Below are 22,542 nucleotides of genomic sequence, written 5' to 3' on the forward strand. Positions count from 1 at the left end.
CAGGAGATAGGACTATGCATGTGTGCATAAATTTTCCAGTGTTCCCAAAGATATTCGGTAGAAAATTCACTTGCTAAATAAAAAGGCAAAGAAGAGTCTGTTGTTGGAGATTAATTTTGAGTCCCTTGTGTCTTGTTGGTTGAATTTCACAGTGGCGTTAACTTTTCCATTAAAATGTTCTTTCTCTCGTTTACGTTCCTTGTTTTTATGGTTTTCTGTTTGTTTTTAATGCTTTTAAAGTAACACTTTCTATAGAAGTATTTTAAAGCATAGATGGCTATGGATCTTCCCTCAGGAATCTGTCTATAGATTAACAATTTAATGATTATTTCTCATCTTAACTTTCAAGACTATGTAAGACTGCTTATAAATTGTATACACTAATCAGAATCTGGACTTCTCCAGCAGTTTGAGAGTAGTTTGTGACTTGAACAAGGCAAGACTGGAATATCTCTTGGGAGAATGAGGAAAAGGAGCAGGCTGTGGTACAAGATGAGTGGCTGTTACCTCTAATTTGGATGCACACCAGGGCTAGAATCCACGATGCTTTTGGTTGTCGTGGCTCTTGAGGAGAGCACCAAGAGCACTTGTCCTACAAAGAGAACATAGTTTCTCTTTTGAAACACGTTCTTGCTTTGTTTGATAAGCTTGGGCTGCCATTAGCCTGCATTTTGGAAGAGCTGCTGCTATTTGAGATTTTCCTTTTACTGAACAGATGTAACTGGGTGGTTGGGAGGGGGGCATTAATAGTGGGAAACCCTAGAGATATCCATACATCAGGTTCTTGCTGAGTGGCCTCTTTCTGTCATAAAATGTTACAAGAAGTATACTTTAACAAACTTCTTGCTGCTTTTGTTGATGGTGACAGCCCATTTTCAAAAAAGAGGAAAAAAGAAACAAACAGAAGTAACTAAACCCCTCCATCTAGAGGAGAGAACTTTATTAGAACAGTATTCATTCTTTCTATGTTCTGTCCCTGCTTTTGTTCAGCTTCTGTTCTCAGTGTGCATTAATGATCAAGTTAACTAGCCTTTTGGACTATCTTGTGTCCGGGAAGTGCTGCTTGGATCAGTGTCAGAATGATCCCGAGCTGTATTCTAGTAATACTTTAGATTCCTCCTTGGCTTTCTTCTGGATGCCAAGCGTGGACCTTTTGTTTTCACGCTCAATGGCTGAGCTTGGCTTTGCAGGCTTTTACATTGCTCTCAAGTTAATTTTAGAACTTTAGTTGCCATGGGTACTGCTAAGTAGTTCTCACTTCTCTACTTATTTGCTCAGTTTGCTGCTTTGCTTTTTTTTTTCCTTCTTTTTATTTTAATGTTTGAACTGCAATGTGTGAAGTGCATGGAATAATTAGCCAACCCAGCAGAAGATAAAAAGGAGGGCATGTGAGAGGTGAAGCTCTTGATCTTCAGTCTGATGACTCAGCTGCTCTTTCAGCAACTGCAGACTTAAAAGCACTGCTCATGTGCTGTGTGGTCAGGATGTGGGGTTTAAGCCTGGTGAGGCCCAGGTAATGTGTTCATTTAGGTGTACTGAATGAGATGCTGAGACTGCTACTAGTTCTGCTGACTAATACTATCTGGAGGCTTATCTGTACTTTGCTGGCCAATTGTATGTAAGTCCGTATGTGTATATGTGTGTTCTCTGCTTTATGTGTGGCCTGTGATTCTATTAAACAGTAACAGTGATCATCTTGCTCAGAGCTTCTGCAGTGCATAATAAAAGGAAGTCTTTCCTTAGTAGGCACTGAAGGTCGTGAATGTCTTTTCAGTCTTCTGAAAGAAAAGGCAAAGATGCATACGGTGCTATTTAAACTTCTGATTTATATTGAAATACTTATGCTTTTGTGGAAAATGTAGTTCTTGTCAGTACAGAGGGGCTTGGGAGGAGGTCCTTAGTGTCCTTCTGCAGACCAAGAGCTGTGGGGTAGTCTGCAAAGTGACTTGATCAAGACAGTGCAAACAGCACTTCTGCACATAGCTTGTGTCCCCTCTGGAAGGAGCAGCAGTGCAGAGGGGCGGTAACATCTAGATTTTGCATACATCTGTTATCACTGTCTCTCCAACATTTCTCAAACATCATTGTCTAGACTGCATGTGGGCATAACAGGCCGAGGAGCCAGGAAGACTATGAGAAAGTGACCCAGTGGGTGACTTCTAGAGCTGTGTTAAGAGCCACCATCTGCTCCATTTCACCTCAAGTGATGTGCTGGCTGCTCTGCTTCTAGTTCATGGATATTAGGAATGCTGAGGTGCATGTCATGAAATAGCTTGAGACCTTTCCAAGCCAGGATACCTTTGCACATCAGTGTTGCCTTGATGTGAAGCCCTCACTCCTGTAGACGTAAGTGGAAGAAGCAAGGGATTTCATTCTGCTGCTTTCCTAGAAATCTGCTACATTTCCCAAGCACCTGATAGGTAAAGATGTAATTGTACCATATTGTTTCAGCCAATTCCCATAGCTAAGGTATGTTTAGTACATGTAACACTTGTATTACCAAATCTCTCTTCTGTGCATGAAACAGGGAAAGCCAAAGCAGGGCAGAAATGCTCCTCAAATGCAGTGGGAAACAAATCCTGGCTGCAAGTGTCTAAGGCAAATATGAAGCTGCTTGGGGGTGGGAGAATAAATGATAACTGAGCATGAAACTCCATAAAGGAGCTGGGCTGTCTGGGATAGATATTGTTTCTAGCTTGGAAAAGGGAGGTAGGCGTGCAGGGGATCAAAGACAACTGGATTAGAAGGGCCATCACTTGAATAAAGAACATTTTTAAAGTCCAGGGCACAAATCTACATAAGGCTTGTTGTAGTGACACGTGACATTGAGGTGAGATCTGTAAGGGGCTTGAAGTCTTAGCCTGGATGCCTTAGGTGTTGCTGTGGCACAGAAGGTAAGTATAGCACGGAGGCTCTGCCTGGCTGTATTTGATTTTTGTCATCTTTAACCTTCCTGCTGCAGAGCTGCTCTTTAACCAGTTGGAATTTAAATGTGTTGTTACAGTAACGTCTTTGTTGGAGATGGACCGTGACTTGTGTTCATTAAGGCTACGGATGTCTGCTCAGATTGTGTATTTCAAAAGCTTTTTCTCTGATGAACTGTGAAAAGCCAGGCTTGAGCAGAGGATTGCGAAAGATAAAATAATAGACCCTCTTCCCACTGTCTGGCAGACCTAATGCGGTTAATGCAGCTACTCTCAGATCTTTTCAAAAACTTGGAGACAGCAAATTTGTTCACAGTCAATAAGATGGTCTTCTGAGCACAACCCCTTACGTTTCCTTTATCAGTCCTTTCCTAAATTATTCACAAAGCTTTTTACACTCCAAAAATCTCCAGTCTGTGGATTCAGCATTTCCCAGGTAATAAGGTTTAATAGGCGTAAGTGGCATTGATAAACTGTTTATACATGGTGTGATTAAAAAACATAGATCTTCTTAAGGGAAAAAAAAAAACCATGAAAGAATAAATACGCCACGAATTTAAACTATATTAGCCTTCCTGCTCAACTTTTTTTCTTGCAAAATTGTATTTAATAGGAAAGTAAGGAAAACTCTCTAAAGCTACCTGGATGATACTGGCTGCTTCTGGGAGCAGATGGCTGTATTACCAAGAGATTCAGTTCAGTGCCTTCCGTGATGTGTAAACATTTGCTGGAAGTTACTGGAGCAGAACGAAAGAGTTGCAGCTTTTTCTTTCTGAAGTAGTATTGCATGTTTGGCGAAGGTTTTTCAGGTGGTGTTTTATCTCACCTTTTCTCTATTAAGAAGTGTACAAAATGTGTACGATTCATTTAAGCAGTGTCAGCTTCCCATCCTTTCCTTCTGCACCCCTGCATGCTCACATAGTTCTAGGACAAACTGGAATGACATCTTTGGAAGCAGCTGTTTGCACTTCTATTTTCTCTTTGTGCAAAACTTTCTCTTCAAATTTGAAGACATTGACAACATAAAGTAATAAGGGGAAAGGGAGCATGTGTGGCTTTTCTTTTATTCAGCAAGTTATAGAAGCATGGCAGAAGAACTTATTGCGTTCTCCTCCACTCTTGCAGTAGCTGGACGTACATCTCTGATGTGTGACGCTTTTTTGAACGTGTGTTGAATTATCATTAAGTTATTCATTTCAACAGGATCAGATAATGGAAGAAAAGACATTCTCCAAATGTCTTTTACAGTCAAAACTGTCTTGTAGTTTGGCTACTTTTAGCTGTTACATAAAGCAGTTTTTGTTCTGGTATATTATTTTAGAAGGAGACCAATAAGGGTAGTTCATTTTTTTTCTTTTGAATGGCAAATGTTTTCTCTAGGGCTACAAGTCAAGCACAGCTATCAGGCTCAGGTAATGTTACTTTAGTCTTTAGCATTTTTGCAGTTAGTGACTTTGTTAGCAAAAGGAAAAGATGAGACAAAGATTCGTCTTTCCTGGTTTAAGCTGCACCACAGGGGAAGTGGAATACCACTGGACTTCATTTGTGAGTATCTTTTGCTAAAGGACTTTCAGATTTTGTATTTATGGCCAGAGGGTCCACCTATAAGGCAAGAATAAATATGTTGGTGTGGGAGAAGAGTGTTTCAATAGTACACTGTATGTATAGAGGCTTTCTGCACTTAGGGAGATGGATTATTTGCACGCAGAAAGAGAAATGTCTGTATTCAAAGTACTCAGCACTGCCCAGTGTATAAGAAAGAGCACTTGACAGATAAAACCTGATTTTTTTCTCTTCATAGTGTATTTCTGTACCCCTCAGCGCAGCACCATGCCAGAGTAGCACAAACTAGTACTTGCTGCACTGATGGGGATGCTAATTTAGATCCCCCAAACAGTGTTGCTTATGGGCTAGTACAAAGGCCGTGCCAATCAGCTGTTTTCAAAACAGCATCATTTTCACTATGTTTGTGGTTGAGAGAGATCTATACTGACCCCAGTGGAGACATGTCTTAGGTTGCTCTTATCTTCAAAGATATGGTGAAGTGAATGGAAACACAGGCAGTAAAACTAAAAACCTGAAAAGGAATAGAGAATTACTGGCAAACAAATGATGTAATTCCAAAACTGCAAAACAGTATGTTAAGTGCAAACTTGCTCCAAATCTTTGTAAGATAGCTAGGCTACTGTTGTGTGAAAAGGTTTTGAAGCTAGATAAAACAAATGGTCAGGGTTTGTTTGTTTGTTTGTTTGTTTTTTCCCCAGCCCTATATTGTCCTAAAGCTGTTATCGGATTCTTTCTCCTCTTTAAAACATCTGATTTTTGGCAAAATGTTCTTGGATCTATGGAGGCTTTTCATGCAGGACCTAAAAAGGACCTATCCCAAACAGACAGATAACCCTATGTGTTTTCAAAAGAAGTTGACATATAATTCACTGCTCTCATTTTTTCTTCATTTCTTGATAAGATGGAGATTAATAAAGAGGAGAGACCATGTTGCTGAGAATAGTCCCTTGGTAACTAATTATGTCTCATCAGGTCTGCAAAAGCATTCTGTTCTCACTCTTCTGCCCATGTGCTTTAACTGGTGAACCAAGATGAGTGGAAGTCTTGTAGTATTTTACTGGAATGTCATAACATTTCTTCTTCCCTTGCACCAAAGATTCATAGGCAACTGTATTCACCCATGGATCACTCCTTGCATATAAACCTGTTGATGTTGTTGTACAAATGATCTTCTTGTCACTCCACTCCCAGCACTGGCCCTTGTCTGTGTTATGTGACAAGAATTCATTATTCAGCAGGTGAAGTTAGAGAAGCCGTAGTAACATGTGATGAGCTGTAATTAAGCTTCCTAATGTATATAAATTCATTTCTTCCCTTCTGCTTTGACTTACATTCTTCGTGCAGACTTTGTTGACTTTGCTAAGTGAGCCAGAGACAGGTAACAACAATTTCTGCTTCCTCTCCAGTGCTGCTGTGTGGGGAAATAAATTCATGAGGGATTCTCGCTGATGTGTGTCATAGACAAGAAAACTGGGATTATTCCGTGGTGAAATGTGGCTCACAGGGGGCCTGCAAAGCAGCTCTCTGGTCTGCGGTTACAGTGGTTTCGACAGGAGAGCATGTCTGTATCAGAGCATTAGTTTTCTTTCTGGTAACAGGACTGATAATCATGTTTTCTTAGTTCCAGTATAGTCTTTCCTTCCCTTTTCTTCCTTCTACTAAACTATTTTTGATTAAAATTGAGATGTATAAAGGATTAGCCAATTTCAGTTGTATTATTTTACCTAACTGATACAGAAGTTATTTTTAGTGATGCTGTCAAGTGTTGCTTTGTGTTTTACCATGAAAGTAGAGTAGTGAAAACAAACATTGCAAGAAATACCCAAAGGGTCTTGATTCACAAATGGTGCTTGAGGAAAACTGTTCTACTTTGTCAGATACATTTTGTGTACACTTCATTATTTTTTTCCCAGAGACAGTTGTAAGTGGCTCACTTGCAATTCTGAGTGACCAAGACCTGTCAGCTGGTGGGTGGGAAGGGAAAAATCGTGTTAAGGTATACTGTCCCAGCCTTTTGCTGTAGGGAATGAAAAATTGGGATAGATGGTCCCCTTATAATTTTGTGGATTTTAGAGGGTCACGGGGGCAAGGATTTTTTGTTTGCTTTTACTCTGCCTCGTGTTTTTGCTTGAGATAGATTAATGTTTTGTGTCAGAACAGCATTTTTATTTTTGTGTCTGTAAGGAGTTACAGCCTCCACAGGAATGGAAATTCCCCCAAAAGAGAAGGCAATTGTTAGATGCGGTTGGACTTTATCAGCAGGGTGTTGACATGGAACAAGGTTCCCAGCCCTGGCACTGAAGTGTGGCAGTCACATCAGTGTGTGTGTCATTTTGCTTCTTTAAGCCACTTTTTCTTTGCTTTTTGCCTCTTTCTTTGTTGTTTCTTTTTTTTTCCTCATAAGATTTGCATGCAGTTCAAGGTCCATGTAGATGTTATAATTCCGTTACCTTGTTGTTTCTCTGGACCCTGAGCAGGGATTCTCCTGTGTCGTGGCTCTGAACAAATCCTGCATAACTTCTTTTAGAATACTCGGTGACTTTGCTGATTGCTCAGTGCCTTCTGCACATAAAGCACTGGCTGTATGGTATGTGAAGTACGTCTTCTGATCTGCTCATCTTCTCTCATCACCAGTCTTCCTGATAAAGCTGCCATTTGCAACCATGCTCCTGCTTCTTCCCACCCAATTACATTTTCAGCCATTCCACTGTCCATTTCCAAGTCAAATCGAAGCTCGATTACATGATTTGTCATGCCCTCACTCCTGCTCACATTTTACTTTTCCTCATTTTATTATAACCTAACCCATTTGTTTGCTTGTTTTTTTGTCCTTCCCTTCCTAGACCTCTTTGCTTTTAAGCTTGTACATCTTTTACTGGTATCATATCTACCAGGCTTACAACAGTGGTTTTATCTGCAGTTCCAACGCACTTTCTACTTTTAAATTACTTCCAGCAGGAGGTCTGTTGATCACAAATGTCCAAATAATCATTTACTGAGCAGCTATTTGTATTCTCTTTTACTTGTTTGGACTGCTGGATTTCTGGAGCAAAGGATGTAGTTGTTACCTTTTTTCATAAGCTCTAAGTAAACATCAGTTGTACCACACTTTATAAAAAGCCTGATCTTTGCATTTAATGATATTTCTGATTGTAGAATGCTTTGCCAGATACGGTTGTGGAATCGTGCTTATGTCTCAGAAAGGGATGTTCTAACCTGTGGAAAAAGTAGTATGAGTGAAAAGTATGATTGAGCGAACCTCATGATAATGCATGTGCTTCACCAAAGTGTATTTTCCTGCTCTTCAGCATTGTCTCTCTCTTAATTTGTCTGAGACATGTATTACAGGTGAGAATGAACTGAGAGGTGGTCAGCCAGTCTCTGTTTTGCATGCGTGTAGTTTTAATATGCTAAGAAACTTGCTTTGTCACACAGCATGCTAGCAGAAAGAGTATGTTGTATTACAGAATTGTAAAACGAAATGAATCTCAGGCTTTCTTCTCCTTTTGTCTTGCAGAGGCAGGCAGCGGCCAAGATTACGTGACCTCAGAAAATCAGCTGCTCTATTACCCCAGTATTACCTACGCTATCATTGGTAGCTCTGTCATTTTTGTGCTCGTGGTGGCCTTTCTTGCCTTAGTCCTGCATCACCAAAGAAAACGCAACAATCTCATGACCCTGCCGGTGCATCGCCTGCAGCACCCTGTGCTGCTGTCCCGGCTGGTGGTCCTTGATCACCCACACCACTGCAGCGTTACCTACAACGTCAACAATGGGATCCAGTACATGTCCAACCAGACCTACCACAGGCCAGAGGATCTGGACTCGCCTCCGTCCTATTCAGAGGCTGTGCTGGACCAAAGGTATGTGCAGCAGCTATTTCTGTTCTCACCAAAGTTTCACACTGGTTGCAGCTGTGTGCATCTGTGCGCATCTGTGCTTCTGTTTCCTGCTTATTCTTATTATGCTTTTGATGGTGATACTGTGTTGCTATTCTGTCAAGTTCACTTGCTTTTATTACCATTAAAGGCACATAAGGCAAACTGAAGTCATGATCTTTGCACGTGCAGTTGTGGAAGCAGGAAAATGCAAAGAAATTTAGAACTTCTCTTATAGTATCCTGTGCCAATCTTGAGTCAACACATGAAAACTTAATTCGGATTTTTTGCCAAAAGCTAGCTGGTAGGACATACTGTTAAAAATATGTATGTATATATACATCCTGGAGATGAGTGATAAATAAGTACATAAAGTGAAGAGATCTGCATTTCTTGCATCAAGAAATTGAATAGATCCTCTGCTTTATACCACTTCTCTTTATACCCGGAGAAGAAAAGAGAAAAACTCTGAAATGGAAAGCTCTGTTCTTTTTTCTTAAGTAGCTGAAAGTGCTTTGAAGTTTTGCAGGTGTGTTGATTTTGTATTGGTGACACTGGTTTTATTTGTAGATCATTAACCTTTGTTTTAACCTCTGCCTGTAAACTCTTCCCAAATAAAATTGCTAGACTGACATTTTTGTACATAAAAAGGGCAGAGTGGGAACTTTGATGATCCAAATTGTTCACTGTCACCCTGTCACCGTTCTTTAGCACAATCTCTGGGATCTAGGAATGATAATATAATCATTTACATTCCTATTCTCTGCTGATTTGGCAGCAGCTTACTTGTCTTAATGTTGACATTCATAATAGTGATATCTTTTCATTAGTAAGGACAACTGAATGAACAGCAGTCCAGATTGTAATCGCTTCTCACCTGGGCCACTGCAAACCATCTGCAATTTCAGAACTAATTGCTCCCGATACCTGATATCAATCTGCTAAACTCTGTCATTCCTTTACTTTTTTTTACTATCAGAATCCAAAAATAGTCTTACTGAATCTAGTGCCACATCCTTTCTGTGCCTACTTAGCATTGCTTTGTATGTGGAATGCAAAAAAAATTCTTGTGAAGAATTCAGTTCATTATTTATTTGTAGAGCCTAAGCCATTAATCTTTGTCACATAGCAGAGGTTTCTTCAGAGCTTTGTGCTCACATCTTTATCTACAGATGCAAATCTACTTACCTTACTTCTTTTATAGTGCCTTCTCAGGTTGTGTAAAAGTTACACAAGAAAAACTCTTACTTCTTCATCTTGGAGGGTAAGCTGAGATTTGTTTGGCAACGCATGTTCCTTGCAGCAGGAAGTCATTAGTTCTGTTGCATCCTGACCAGAAACCTTGTTACCTGGCGGTGCCTTGGAGATTTTGGAATAACATGAATAATATGGGAAGGTCTGTTTAAGATCATCTGACAGGTGTCATCATGGAAATGCCAAGAAATACTGCTCATTTTATTCTTTATTGGAAAAAAATCTTACGTACGGTTTTCCATGCCGCTATTTTCAGTAACCTCTTACTACGTTATGTATCTTACAGCAGACCACCTTGGTTTGACCTTCCTCCACCCCCTTATTGTTCTGAGTCTGAATCCCCTAATCAGCCAGATCTCCCTCCTTACCGGTCTCGGACAGGAAGCATGGTGAGCACAGACACCCCCACAGCTGGAAGCCCTCTGGGCACAGACAGCGGTTGGACGAGAGACGTTCATGAGAGCATGGATGGCCACAGAACCCTTCTTGAGAGGACAGCAGATCCAAGCAATTCTCTGGTCAACCATGTTGATGAAAGAGAAGCGTAACTGCTCCACTGTTTGGGATGGACAAGAAGAGATGCTCTTTTTCTAGTCCATGTGGGTTTATTTGCTGTTGCTATAAGGTTCAGGCAGACGTGTGCCTGAATAACGACTTGATTTGTGTCCACGTTAAGTTAATTTTTTAATTCAGCATTTTGTGCTCATCAGAGACAGAGCTGTGAGAGCTGAATGTGGAGTTGCATCAGTTCTTGACAATATTCCTGCAAGCAGGTTCCAGTTCAGACTAGCAAGGGAAATGGTGCTATGCTGAAGAACTGATGTGCTGTATTTCTCAGAATATATACTGTATTTGAATGTATATATGTGCATGTGTAATATTGACAAACGTTGCACGCAAAAGCTATGCCGGATCTCTTGTTTCTAGACTGCTTCCTGTCCTCTGTGAACTGTTTCTTCCTGCTGCCTAGTGCCAGGTGGTGGTCATTGAAGCACGAGAGAAGCAGCCCTTCAGGAGGAAAGAAGCCCAGGGCTAAGCCCACTGGCAGCACTCAAATTGCAGAAGATAATGTATATGGCCCTTCTCTTCCTTGCTTAGAACTTTCTCCTTGTGAATGTAACTTTCATTTTTAGCTTGTGACGATGCAACAGCTCTATAACTGTACAAACAAGTGTTTTTTGTTTTTATTCCTCTGCCCCAATGCTAGTATTGAGGTCAAATTTGCATGGATTTTCTCAGGAAAACCACAGAGGTTGGCTCATCTGTCAAACATCAGGCTGACTGTGGAGGCAGTGAAGCTTAACACACCAGCTCAAGATTTCAGACGTGGCAAAACAACATCACTCTATGTTTCTTCTTAAAAATAAAAAATAAAAGTTAAAAAATAACAAGCAAACAAAACCAAAACTTTTCCAGCTACATCTTCAACACCAAAACCGGCCTGAAGCAAATCCATCGTGGAAAACTTCTGTGTGGATGACTAGTTTGTTTAATTTCTGAAACAACTGAAGGTGGGTGAAAGGTTTAGGGCTTGTCAGCATATGGTCATGTATGGATACACGTGTTTAATACTGTATGTATGTATATACGTCATGTATTGCATAAGTTTACTTCTGTTTGTATCTGTAGAACTTCAAAATCTTGACATTTTTCTTATGATGTTCTCATTGCTTTTTCTTAATTGTTTGCCATTATTCGTATTCATTTGGTTCAAATTCTAGTTTCTTCAGATAAACAGAATTACTTTTATCTATTTTGAGTTTTTCTCTTTTAATTCTTAGAATGGTCTCCCATGAAATATGTTTCAGTGCGCAGTGCTGAATCACCCACAAGAAAGCAACTCAAAGGTAAAGGTTTTCAGAGTGGAAAGAGGGAAGGTAAACTCTGAATTTTAATGCCTCTGCAGTGCTGTGCTTGCACTTAATATACAGAAGAGAATGCAGTGAATTTTTTCTTGTCCGGAGGGAAATTGGTCTTGAGAAATTATTTCTGTTTGTCTATTAGCACATTTCCCACTTCTCATCTTCCAAGTAATGAACACTGTCATTAAACAGGCTTTGCTGTTTAATGGAAAAGAGGGAAACTACTGTTCTTCCAAAGCCTCTGCTTTTTTTCCTCCCTATTTAAGGTAACATCTTTCTCCCAAAGGTTAGATGCTCGAGACTCAAGAATTCTTGAGTGTGGGTGTAGGTAATGGAGTGATTAAAGTTCAGTCTCAGTTCCAACACATAAAACTGAATTGGTTTTGTGTTTGTTTTTGTTTGTTTTTATTTCCATATCTGAAGTCATCTGACATGATATGTGGGAGGCAGGCACCAGATGGATTTACAAGCAGCGGTCCTTCCAGGGCTGAGGTGACACAGTGCGGACACTGTAAAACTGTAGTGCTGATGGTCTTGGCTTTATTTGGAAATAAATTAACAGCAGCTTTTCCTTAAGGGCTTAGGCAGCCTATTCTGAAGTGCACTGAAGAAGACGCTTCTTGTCCTTGTAAAACAACATGCAAGCCACGGTCAGATTCCATTCTTGGTGGGAGCTCAAGCAGTATAGTTAGACTGTCATGCACGAAGCAGGATTTGGCTAATTCATCAGTCCTTGCAAATTGGTAGGCAGACTGTTGTCATTGTCACATAAATAGTTGCTCTATATTTTATATGCAAGTCAAACTTGAGTATAGTTGATGTGACAGCATATGTGGGCATGGGAATGAGTGCCAAACCCTGCTGTCCCTGTTGTTGCCTTTGTGTAGGGATCTGCACAGCCTTCTGTAAGCAAACAATGTAATACATTAACGAAATTAGCCTTATTTTTCTATTGCAGTTTTTGAAACATTTTATTAGATTTCAGAACTTGCTACTGAAAAGTTTACAGTGGTTTCATTAGACTTTCATTTTTCCTGTTTGAATAGCCTAAAGCTGTATTAGTGAAACTAACCGTTGTGTCCTGTGTAACTTAAGTGGCACATATCCCTCTTGCAGGCCTTCCATGGAAGACTGTATTTCACATGTCTTCTGACACACAGTATATGCAAACCAAACATGTTTGCCTTCAGAATCAAAAAAACGTTATCTTGCATTGCCAAGAAGTAGGAAAAGAGTGGAAATAGCCTGCTGCTTCTGTCTGTGTCAGTCACTGTCGTTTATGTACATATATATATATATATATATAGAAGATACACTTTCAGGTTGTATATATTCGTGTCACTTTTGCATTAAGATAATCCATTTGGACTTTAAAAAAAAAAAAAAAAGGAAAAAAAGGAAGAAGCATTCTAAGTGGTGTGAATTTTTCCCTTCCAGCTAAGGGTGTATTTATCTTTGTATAGGAATCTTTCAGTTTTTTAGAATTCACGTTATAAAAGGAGATTGTGCCTTTCTGACTGTATGTTGGTTTGGGGGGGCTGTTGTTGTATATCACAGTCTAGAAATCCAAAAAGAGAAACAAGTCTTGTCTTCCTCTTTGTTGTTAATTTTGGGGACCACTTTGAGAAGTACAGGAGCTCAGTATCTCGTTCCAGAAAGGCATGCTAAAACTTTAAGGAAAGTTTTCATCTTACTCCAGTTTTCTGCTAGCTGTAACAGATTTGCTAGCTGGTTTCTTTGGAGATTGCTGTAGTATCATACTGAAATTGTTTATAATATGTCACTTCTGGTAGTGTTAGTACAGCACTGTGCTGCATTATTTAGTGGAATCTTTGGAGAAGCGTGGTAGCAACAACTGCACTGATTAAATTAAATATTTCATTGAAAATCCTGCAGTTCCTTCATCTTCATCTTGTAAGGTTGAAGCTAAACGTTCATGAAGTGCCGTGTAGTGGGACTTCTGTAGCTGGTGAAGTTGGAATTAATCATTCTATTGTTTGTGATTGCTCTTAACCTTTTAATTTGAGGTGCGTCCGCCAGGAGCTTTCTCTTATACTTAATATTTAAACAAATTAATGTTCTTTCAAAGGCCGATTCTTGCACAAGTAAAACAGATTTCTCCAGAGCCAAGTTCTGATTCCTGATCTGTATTCAGTAGTGACCACAGTAATGAGTAGTTCCACTAAGAGCAGGGATTAATTAATAAATTTGATTTCAATAAAACAGTTGGAAGAAATGATTGCTTGAGGTAAATAAAGGAATTGGGTTTAGGCTGTTGGAAATAAGGTTTGGATTATTTTTGAAAACCGTGTATTTAAATTTCAGAAGTTTTGATTATCTTTAACCTCTGTAGAAGTCAGAGTGCTGTGTATTTTAAAATGAAGCCATTAGTGAATCTGCTTGATAATAAGATGAAGTTCCTTGTATGGCAAATTATAATTTACTCTCTGGTATTGTGCTAATGGAAAACTGGCAGTAATGTTTTTGCCTCTGAACAATTTTCTCTGCTTGTGTCTGCAGTGGCAATACATGACAGTGCTGTGACTGCACTGCAATTTTTAAGTAACTCTGCATTGGTTCTTCCTCTCCTTTTAAATCAGTTTTATTTACACCACTTCACTTTGATACAGCTAATGGGGCCCTTGTGATAGATTTAGAAGTTGGGTGGAGGAAAGAGATGATGACTCTCATATTAATTAATGCTGCAGCTTGTTAATCTTGTGTGCTTTACTTTTTAGACATCTTAGAAAAGACAAATGGTTTTAGTAGATAAGAAAAACTATTAATGATGAAGAGGATAGAGGGACACTGATTCTGAATTTAATTTTAATGAATATTTAAAATTGTCTAAATGAAGGAAGAATTTAATGCTGTCTTTTTAAAAGTGGTGATCGAATGGCAAGTACTGTTTTTAACTGTTGCTCATTGGAAGCTATTTTGCATATATGCCTGGAACTAAAATTGTAATCAAGTGCTCTTCTTGCAGTTCATATGAGACCTGAAATATGTTTGTTAGCACAAGGCTGTATTGCATTTGTGGACTAAAATATGTAACTGCAGAAAGAATTTCAGTACCATGCTGGATTCTGCTTGGAATGTATCTCAATACAAAACTGTGGCCTTTGTTTGTCCCTTTTTTACTGGTTTGAGGGTTCTTTTCCACTTGAAATTAAGATATTGTATGAGAGCTTTAAGGGAAGCTGTGTGTTGAAACCCAACCTTGTCTTAAACTTTTGTAAACTGGATATCCTCAAAAATGTATTCTGTATTCCTGAATAAAGTTGGTGTTTTAATACTGCTCACAAGTGAAGATGTCCCCTATCTCACGAAGCATCTTCTTGTTTATAACCTCTTTTGTGAGGCTTCATCCATCTTCTCTTGCATACAGCAGTAAGTTTTGTTAATCATTGTGAGTTCTAAACACTATTTTTAAAAAGGAAGTGATGATGGAAACCCCTATGTGCATATATGTATAAGAATATACTGACGCATATGTCTTACATTTATACTAATGAAAATTGCCTGATTTCTTTCTCATCTTCCCGTTTGGCTGGTGCTGTCAAAGACAGGCAGCTGAAGCAGCCCTGTTACGTTGCTCTCTGCTCTGTCACAAAGCTGTTGAGATCTTGGCAGAGGTCGGTGCTCAGCACTGAGTGCTGCACACACATTTCCTAGCCGAGCTGCAGGGCCTTCACCATTACCTTCTACCTCTCTCTTTCCACCTTCCTCATTTCCACCACTCGCATCCACGACACAGCATCCCCGTTCATCTCCATCTCCTCCATCCACGTGCCAGACGCATGAGCCGGGATGGCATTGAGGCGTTTTGGAGAGGATGCGTGTCTGGCTGCAGTCCCATGGCAGGGAGCTCCCCGAGCTCATTCCTGGTGCCAGCTTTGCCATCATCCTTGGAACACTCGGCCCCACCAGCTCCAGATCCACTTGACATCTGGATCATAGCCACTCTTCCCATGGAGGTACGTGGTGAGATGGTCTTCACAAAGGGCTAGTGTTGAGAAATACCCTTTATGTTATGAAATTATTTTCACGTACTAGGAAAAATAGGTCCATGTATTATGTCTAAGTATTTCTGTCTATGAAACCACGTAGAGGCTCACATATTTCACTTCCATGACTCATCTCCTCTCACTACCTTGGCAAAGGCATGTCCATTCTATCTTTCATTCTCCTGGTTAATTAAGTCACATACCCTCACTGAAATGCTCAGTTATCTTTGTTTGGCGCTGGCAGACTGCCCCAGAATAAAGAGCTGTGGATTCAGAATTCACTGCAGCACCGCAAGGGAGAGGGATCTGTTGATGCTGCCACAATGCATCCTCTGCGGGGGGGGGAGCTTGGAGCTGATTCACTCAGTCATGTCCCAGCAAGAGCGGCGCTTCAGAAATGTTGATTCAGAAGACAGCCGCTTAGGAAAACAAATAGCATGCTCTCCAGCTAAGCTCCCTGATTAATCATTTTATTCTCTCGGCATCCAATTTCTTCAAAGACCTTAATTTTTACACCTCAAAAATTAAATATGCTGTTTATTTCAGCAGTGATTTCATGGCATCTTTTCTTGCTGATTTGTAGCAGTCTCCTAATCTTTCAGCCTCAGTTATCTATTGGTGAGAGAAAGCTAAGAGGCTTTTCACCTTTCGGGGAGCTATAGTCCAAAATGAAGTGCTGTTATTACTTGAAGTAAAGGCATCTTCGTGTGGAAATTCGCAGCTCTTCAAGTGTGCTTTTTGTAGCAAAGTTGAGGGTATGCATTTTGCATAAAGCCCTTTGGAGAAGTGCTGTATTGATCTCTAGGGACTTAAATTTTCTGTTTATCCACAAAACACAGTGTGAATAACTAAACTGAAATGTAGTGCTCTGCTTCCCAAAATCCCAACAGTACTCCTTACAGCCATGTTGAGGGAAGTGCTGCAGAGAATAGGCAGTGCAGTCCTGTGGCCAGTCCGACCCTTAGTATTTTTGTGGAAATATGCCCAAAGTGGTTCAGTGTTACAGTTGCTTTGGGAACGGATACTATGCAGAAAACTTCTTTCACTGAGAATTGATTTGGGACCATCAATTCCTGTACTTTTCCCAACAACTGCTATACAGCTAACTACTTTTTTTAATAGTTCTCACCAAAGTTAATTCATACCAGTCATCTTGAAGTGAAAAAAAAAAAAAAGTATATATATCTCATTCCTTGATACCACAGCCTGCAACTCCTTTGAATTTAAGCCATGATCATTCCTCAGTGCAAAAGTACAAGAGACTTCATCTGTGTAAGAACAATAGGGGTAATAGTCAGTTTGATCCAAAACAGCTCATTTCTAGAACAGCATGCTGGCAGTGTCAGCTTGATGGAATGAGTGAGTGGTCTATCACAGCTACTCGGAGTACTTGCTGTTTCCTTGACAAATGTTAGTCATGTCACAGCACAGTGATGAAGAAGTATGATGTTGTTTTTGACAGTAGATTTTTCTTCTCATTTGTTTGTGACAGGGTTATCTCATAAAATGCTGTTTGCCCAGCAGCAGTGCATTCAGACAGCTCTTGCTTGTGCAGGTTTGAAGTAGGAGAAAGAATATATGGTTTGTTAGTTGATACAGGTGTAATCCATGGAAGTTATACTTCCATGCTAGTAACTCTTAGGAAGGAGGAGAGACCTAAATTTTTCACATCAGAGATAATTTTATCACTTGTCACTGCTGAATATGCAATGAGAGACCCAGAATTTACTGCTCAGTACTTTCTGGAGAGGAGCACTGTTCTTCATACAGCCTTTGCTGTGTACCACATTGACTTGTTGTAGCATTGTGGAGCTGCTTATTGAGAGTATTATGATCCAAGTCACAAAGAGTTGTGTGGGTACATCTGAGAGGATTTCTTCACAATGGTGAAGGCTGTCTTTCCAGTGTATTCTTCTATGTGAAAGTGGGGGGAATTTTCTCCCCCCGCTTTTGATGAAAACTGGTTTCCAACTTGTGTTTTGTTTCTATATTCCATCCATTATACCTCAAGAAAAAGTATTTAAGTGCTGCACGGTAAATGTGTTTGCAAACTTAGGAAATGTCGTTAATAATTGGCTGTTCTTTTGCTGGTTTCTGTTTACCCAAATGCAAAGGCAAGAGTTGTGTTTATTGTTTTCCCTTGGTAGGCTGTACAGAACAGAGGAGTTAGCAGAACCAATGAATTATCCAAAGTGGATTTAGAGAATGCTCTGCTACAGAGGTAATGGAGCTGGCTTTAATACCTGCTTTCAAGGTGTTGTATTGGATACGCTGGTTCAGGCATGGATTACGTAGATAATGCCATGACTGAGCTTCTGCAGAAATAAAAGAACGCTCCTGCCTGAGAGATGCAGCAGATGTTCATTAGTGAAGCTGGTCTCCAGAAGCTGCGAGGCCAGGCTTGGTAGTTCCTGTGCCCTGATCCCCATTGGGCCTGGTGCTGAGACTGCAGTCACAGCTGAAAGGAATGGCTGTTGGGGTTTCTGAAGCACAAGTTGGTCTGTCTGGTATCTGACACTGAAATATGTGAATGTGGTATGATAATCACCTTCCTTCAGGAAGATAGATAGAAATAATTTGCTTTGTTGTAGTCGTGTTTCTCAAGTAGCTAACCACTCTGGTTAATCTTACCAGCAACTCCTCTTCCTTTTTCTTCATGGCAGGGGCAAGAGGAAGATTTGCACTGTTTCGTGAGTGAGAACACCTGAAACACAGATAGACACCAAGTTTAGTTTTGGAAATGACAGAACTGTCATCTTCCAAGATGCAGCCTCCAACCATTGGGAGTCATTATACCCATTATAATCTGTTGAATCCATTCAATTTTGCTTGCACATTTAAGAAAAAAAGACAAAGGAGAGTCTGCACCTGCCGGTAACTCTTTCAAGTTCTCTTATTTTTTCTTTTTTTGTGAAAATTAGGGCAGCAATAGAAGCAAAGTTTTGAATTCCATATTTTCTTCTAACCTCTAGGTACTTGTTTGCATTATTTATGTTTGCAGACTTACGGAATTCTATATAGCTCAGTGTGTGGAGGCTTCTGCTCTACAGTAAGTTTCCATTTAATTTCAAGCAGGTATTTCTGTAGGTTTCCACAGGTTAACAAATATGCAGCGTGTGAATGACTCCCAGAAGGGAGCCAGGGTGTATTGAAAGCGGTTGCCGTAAGTAATGCCGGTGTAGAGATGCAGCTTGCCAGTCCAGTGTGTGAAGGGTAGGAGTATAGGTGTGGGAGCTGTAGAAACACCTTGTCAGATGCCTGGCACCATGATTTTTTGCTTTACACGGTTGGGAATGGAGCAGGGGGAGGTAGGAAAAAGAAGTGCATATAAGTAGCCCAAAGTGATGTGGGAAACTACAGAGAGAAGAGAGAGCAGCCTGGCTGCCTTTTATGCTGACATTTGAAAAATGATCTCAAGATAGTGCTTTGAAGGTGACTTGGTAATATTGCTCAACAGGAAGAAAGCCCCCACTTTCTTTCCTCGATACCAGTATTGAGAATAAGAATATTAACGTGGGGGAGACTGAAATGATTGTTTTTTTCTTCCTTTGAAAATATAGGCAAAGTTAATTATGGAATGGCAGCGGTGTCTGATCTGAAGCAGGCACTTTCATCTCACCTCTTGCTTTTAATATCACTGTGCTCTTATCTCTGCTTGGAGGAAGGGATGTGGGGGGAGAGCCCTGGTGCTCTCGTGGCCTGGCAGTCACTAGATGAACGGGATGCTTTGCAAGAGTGAGGCCATTAAAGACTGCCAGCAAAAAATTAATAAGAGTTTAGGAGCTAATTTCCCATGGTGATGGTGACCAAAGGAAGAAAAAAATCTGTGGTCTGTAAAAGACAAAGAAAAACTATAAAAATTTAATGAGCCCAACTACTTTCATACTGTCCAAAATACATTCAGCTTTAAAGACAGCGGAAGCAGACAGGAACTTGGAGATGTGATGGGTGTTTCCCCTAATGTCCACTGACAGCCTCAGTCGTACATTAACCCTTCCTTTTGTTAAACAAACCTAAGTTGCAACTATTAATCATTATTAACGGCCTGCCTGTATGCTGGCAGCATTTTTTGTATTAATCTGATAGAGCAAGCAGAGGAGCTCTGTTCCTAGCATAGAAAAGCTTGATGCACAGCAGTGTGAGCTTTAGCCAGGTGCCTTAGGTGGGGAAGAGGCATGGATATGTCACTCCTAATGCAAGGTCTTATGAGGTCTGGGGTGATGGGTAAGAAGTGCTGCTGGCTGCTAATCACAGCATGGCAGAAATAGCCTTCACCTTTGGTTTTTCCTTGGGGGCATGTGGGGAGAGCCTGGGTGGCTCTCAACTGCTAGGGAAATGTCATGGGGTCTGTCTGCCCTCATCTCTGTTAAGTCTGAGAGCTTAATGAAGGGATTCTGAAGCATTTATCTTACTGGGACCCCTGGATGGATCTCTTCTTTCAGCTTTGTGTGGTGCTGCCCTTTGGTAAGAAGCTGGTGCTTCAGTGCACACGCAGTCTGAGAATGTGTTTTTTTTACATCTTTTTACATCTTTTACATCTGCCCACCTGTCTGCTTTGCCTTTGGAAGGCCATTCAAGCAGTTAAAGGCCATCACTAAAGTTTTCTGGGAATGGTTCTATTGCTGTTGGAGATGAGATGATCTTGTACGAGTTTTGTCCCCCAGCTTGCAGCCAGGGAGCAGATTTGGGTTTCCACACTGCTGCAGCTTGACTGCCTACTGGCCTTTCCTGTCCCTGTCTCTCACATCTTTAGGTGGCCAGTGGGAATAGGTGAGTGTCTTTTTGGAGGCAGCAGCTTGGAGAAGTCTCTCTCTAAGAGTACATCAGCGGTGACTTGGTAACACCAGACATTCCCAGGGATTGAGTTGGGGCACAAATTACCCTTTATTAATGCAGTGATTTTTTTTCTGTAGTCAGTGGCCCATGCAGATAGAAGTAATATCATACTTCTCTGTAAGAAGACTGAATTCATGCAAATTATCAGTCTATTAGTTACGATGTGTTTGTGTTTTTCAAGTAAGTAAGTTTTATCCAGTAGGAAATTACAGCTTCGGCTGTGGTCTGGTGAGTCTAGGAGTCACAGCCTAAGGAAGAACCTGTCAAATCCAGGATCTAAAACAATAAAACATCCGAGGTGGTTACTGCTGAGTTAATGGCCCAGTGAAGAAACAAATCACTGTGTGCCACTTCATGCTTCTCATCTGCCTGATCTCTTCTTCTTCCCAGCAGTCATGCTGCCCTCATCTCGCACACTAATCAAATGCAATCCAATATAATCAAATGCAATGCAATAGTCTCCTTTTCCTTTTCAGGCTAGGCTTATTTTTAATCCTGTGCTACAGAACAAGGGGGCACACAGAGATGAAGCTGAATTCATTGCTCTCCCTCTGGGTCAACAGAAATGACTCAGGTCTTTTCCTAGATCAATGAGTTGCCATCATGTCCCAGCAACCTTGCACTCCCTGGTAGAGAAGTGAAAAATGATCCTTTGTCTTCTGTGTGGCATTGGTACTGTGGCTGAAAAATGCTCCCCCTTTTAAGCTTGCTTATTTTATGGCATTGTGTATTTTTCTGTATCAGCTGTGTGATGATCCTCTCATTAATCAAACATGGGCCGGCCTATGAACTGCTAACCTGGAGCAATCTCTGCTAGATTTTACCCCAGTGAAGGAGGGACAGAAGGGGATGGTTATTCTGCGCTGGTGTCCCTTGACATGTTTCTTTGCTGTGTGCTCAGATAAATAAGTGAGCTGATTGAGGATTAGCCTGGTTATTTAACGGCCTGTCTTTGAAATGCAGGAAGCATTTACTGTTGTTCAGTCTGCGAGTAGACTAGTGATTCTCAGTTAAAGGTAAAAGGGAAGGGGAAAGAATCAAGAAATTGGCTCTTGTTGCTTTAGAACTAGTTTCTGAAAAATACTGCAGAAAATTGTCATTTTCCAATTGATTACATTGATTTCAAAGCTTCTAATTTTTGAATGTTGAATGCCCTGCTAAATATACGCTGCTCAAGTGAGACTGCTAATGAAACAAACAGATGGTGATCTGAATAGAGTAAAAGGACATAATAAAGATGTGCTTTGAAATAGCCAGACAGAGCAAATTGCACAGGAGATTGGGGAAAAGAAAGTGATGAAAAACTGAGAACAAACCATTACCGGTATTGATGTTATTCACCAAGTGGATCAGCATGCAAGTGGGAAGGTGTTTGATTATCTTCCATAATCTGATCTTCAAAAAAAGCTGGAAGAGCCATTTTTATTTGCTGAAAATGTTGGGGGTGATGGACGAGAAATCAGAGTCTTGAAGCACGGGGGCCAGGCAGTGCGTGTGCATCTCATTGCTGCCTTGGGGGCTGTGTGTATCAGCAGTGACATTTGTTTGCTTTCTATTTTGAGCATCACCTGAGGGGAGGAAAGAAAAACAAAGCAAAAATTCCCACACTAATTTTGTTTGCTTCTTTCCCAAACTAACACGATTTGAAATGTGCTAGAGGTTCAGGGAGGCCTGGGGCAAATGCTAAAGTTGTGACCCTCTGAATGCTGGGCTGTGTTGCAGCAAACAGAGTATCCTCCCCCAGTTGAGAAAAGGGCTGGCAGAGGGTGGCTGCTAGGGTGGCTGCTAGGGTGGCTGCTGAGCTGCCCACCTTGTTCACTGCTCTGCTCCTACTCCCTCTGCAGCTTCACTGGGCTGCCTGTGCTCTGTGCTAGCAGGCTGGCTGGTGCTGCACCTTGGTCTTTCAGTTAAGATTTGTAGGCCACGGTGAAGTAGAATGACAGGAAGAAATAATTTACTTACGTCAGGTCTGAAATAAAAACAAGCAGTGGGCTGTGTCCCAAATCAGCAGGCTACTGCAGGACATGGCAGTGAAGAAGCCCATGAGAATTCTATTGCTGCTCATCCCAGGGGTTGCGCTGCAGCCATGAAGCATCCCCTTTATCCCACTTTCCCCGTCCCAGATCATTGCAGCCCACTTGGCTAACCCATACCGTAGTGCCTAAAGCAATTAATTAGCCGCTGAGCACTTTGGAGAACTAAAAGTTATTCGCTT

General features: G+C 40.8%; 1 protein-coding gene across 3 annotated transcripts in view; it reads left to right on the forward strand.

Moving 5' to 3' along the window:
• The window catches only part of LDLRAD3 (low density lipoprotein receptor class A domain containing 3), a 197,580-nt gene extending 182,798 nt beyond the window's left edge, over positions 1-14,782 (forward strand). For 2 of the 3 annotated variants that reach the window (XM_052693333.1, XM_052693332.1), the window contains exons 7-8: positions 8,008-8,353; positions 9,912-14,782. In XM_052693333.1, coding sequence (XP_052549293.1) covers positions 8,008-8,353; positions 9,912-10,170 — 605 coding nt within the window. In that variant the 3' untranslated portion in view covers positions 10,171-14,782. Of the gene's footprint in view, positions 1-8,007; positions 8,354-9,908 lie in introns of all 3 variants that reach the window. The other variant, XM_052693331.1, reaches the window with a different exon arrangement.
• The last annotated feature ends 7,760 nt before the right edge of the window (positions 14,783-22,542 follow it).

Source organism: Tympanuchus pallidicinctus, unplaced genomic scaffold, assembly GCF_026119805.1.
Source record: "Tympanuchus pallidicinctus isolate F22 unplaced genomic scaffold, pur_lepc_1.0 scaffold3, whole genome shotgun sequence".
Lineage (NCBI taxonomy): Eukaryota > Metazoa > Chordata > Aves > Galliformes > Phasianidae > Tympanuchus > Tympanuchus pallidicinctus.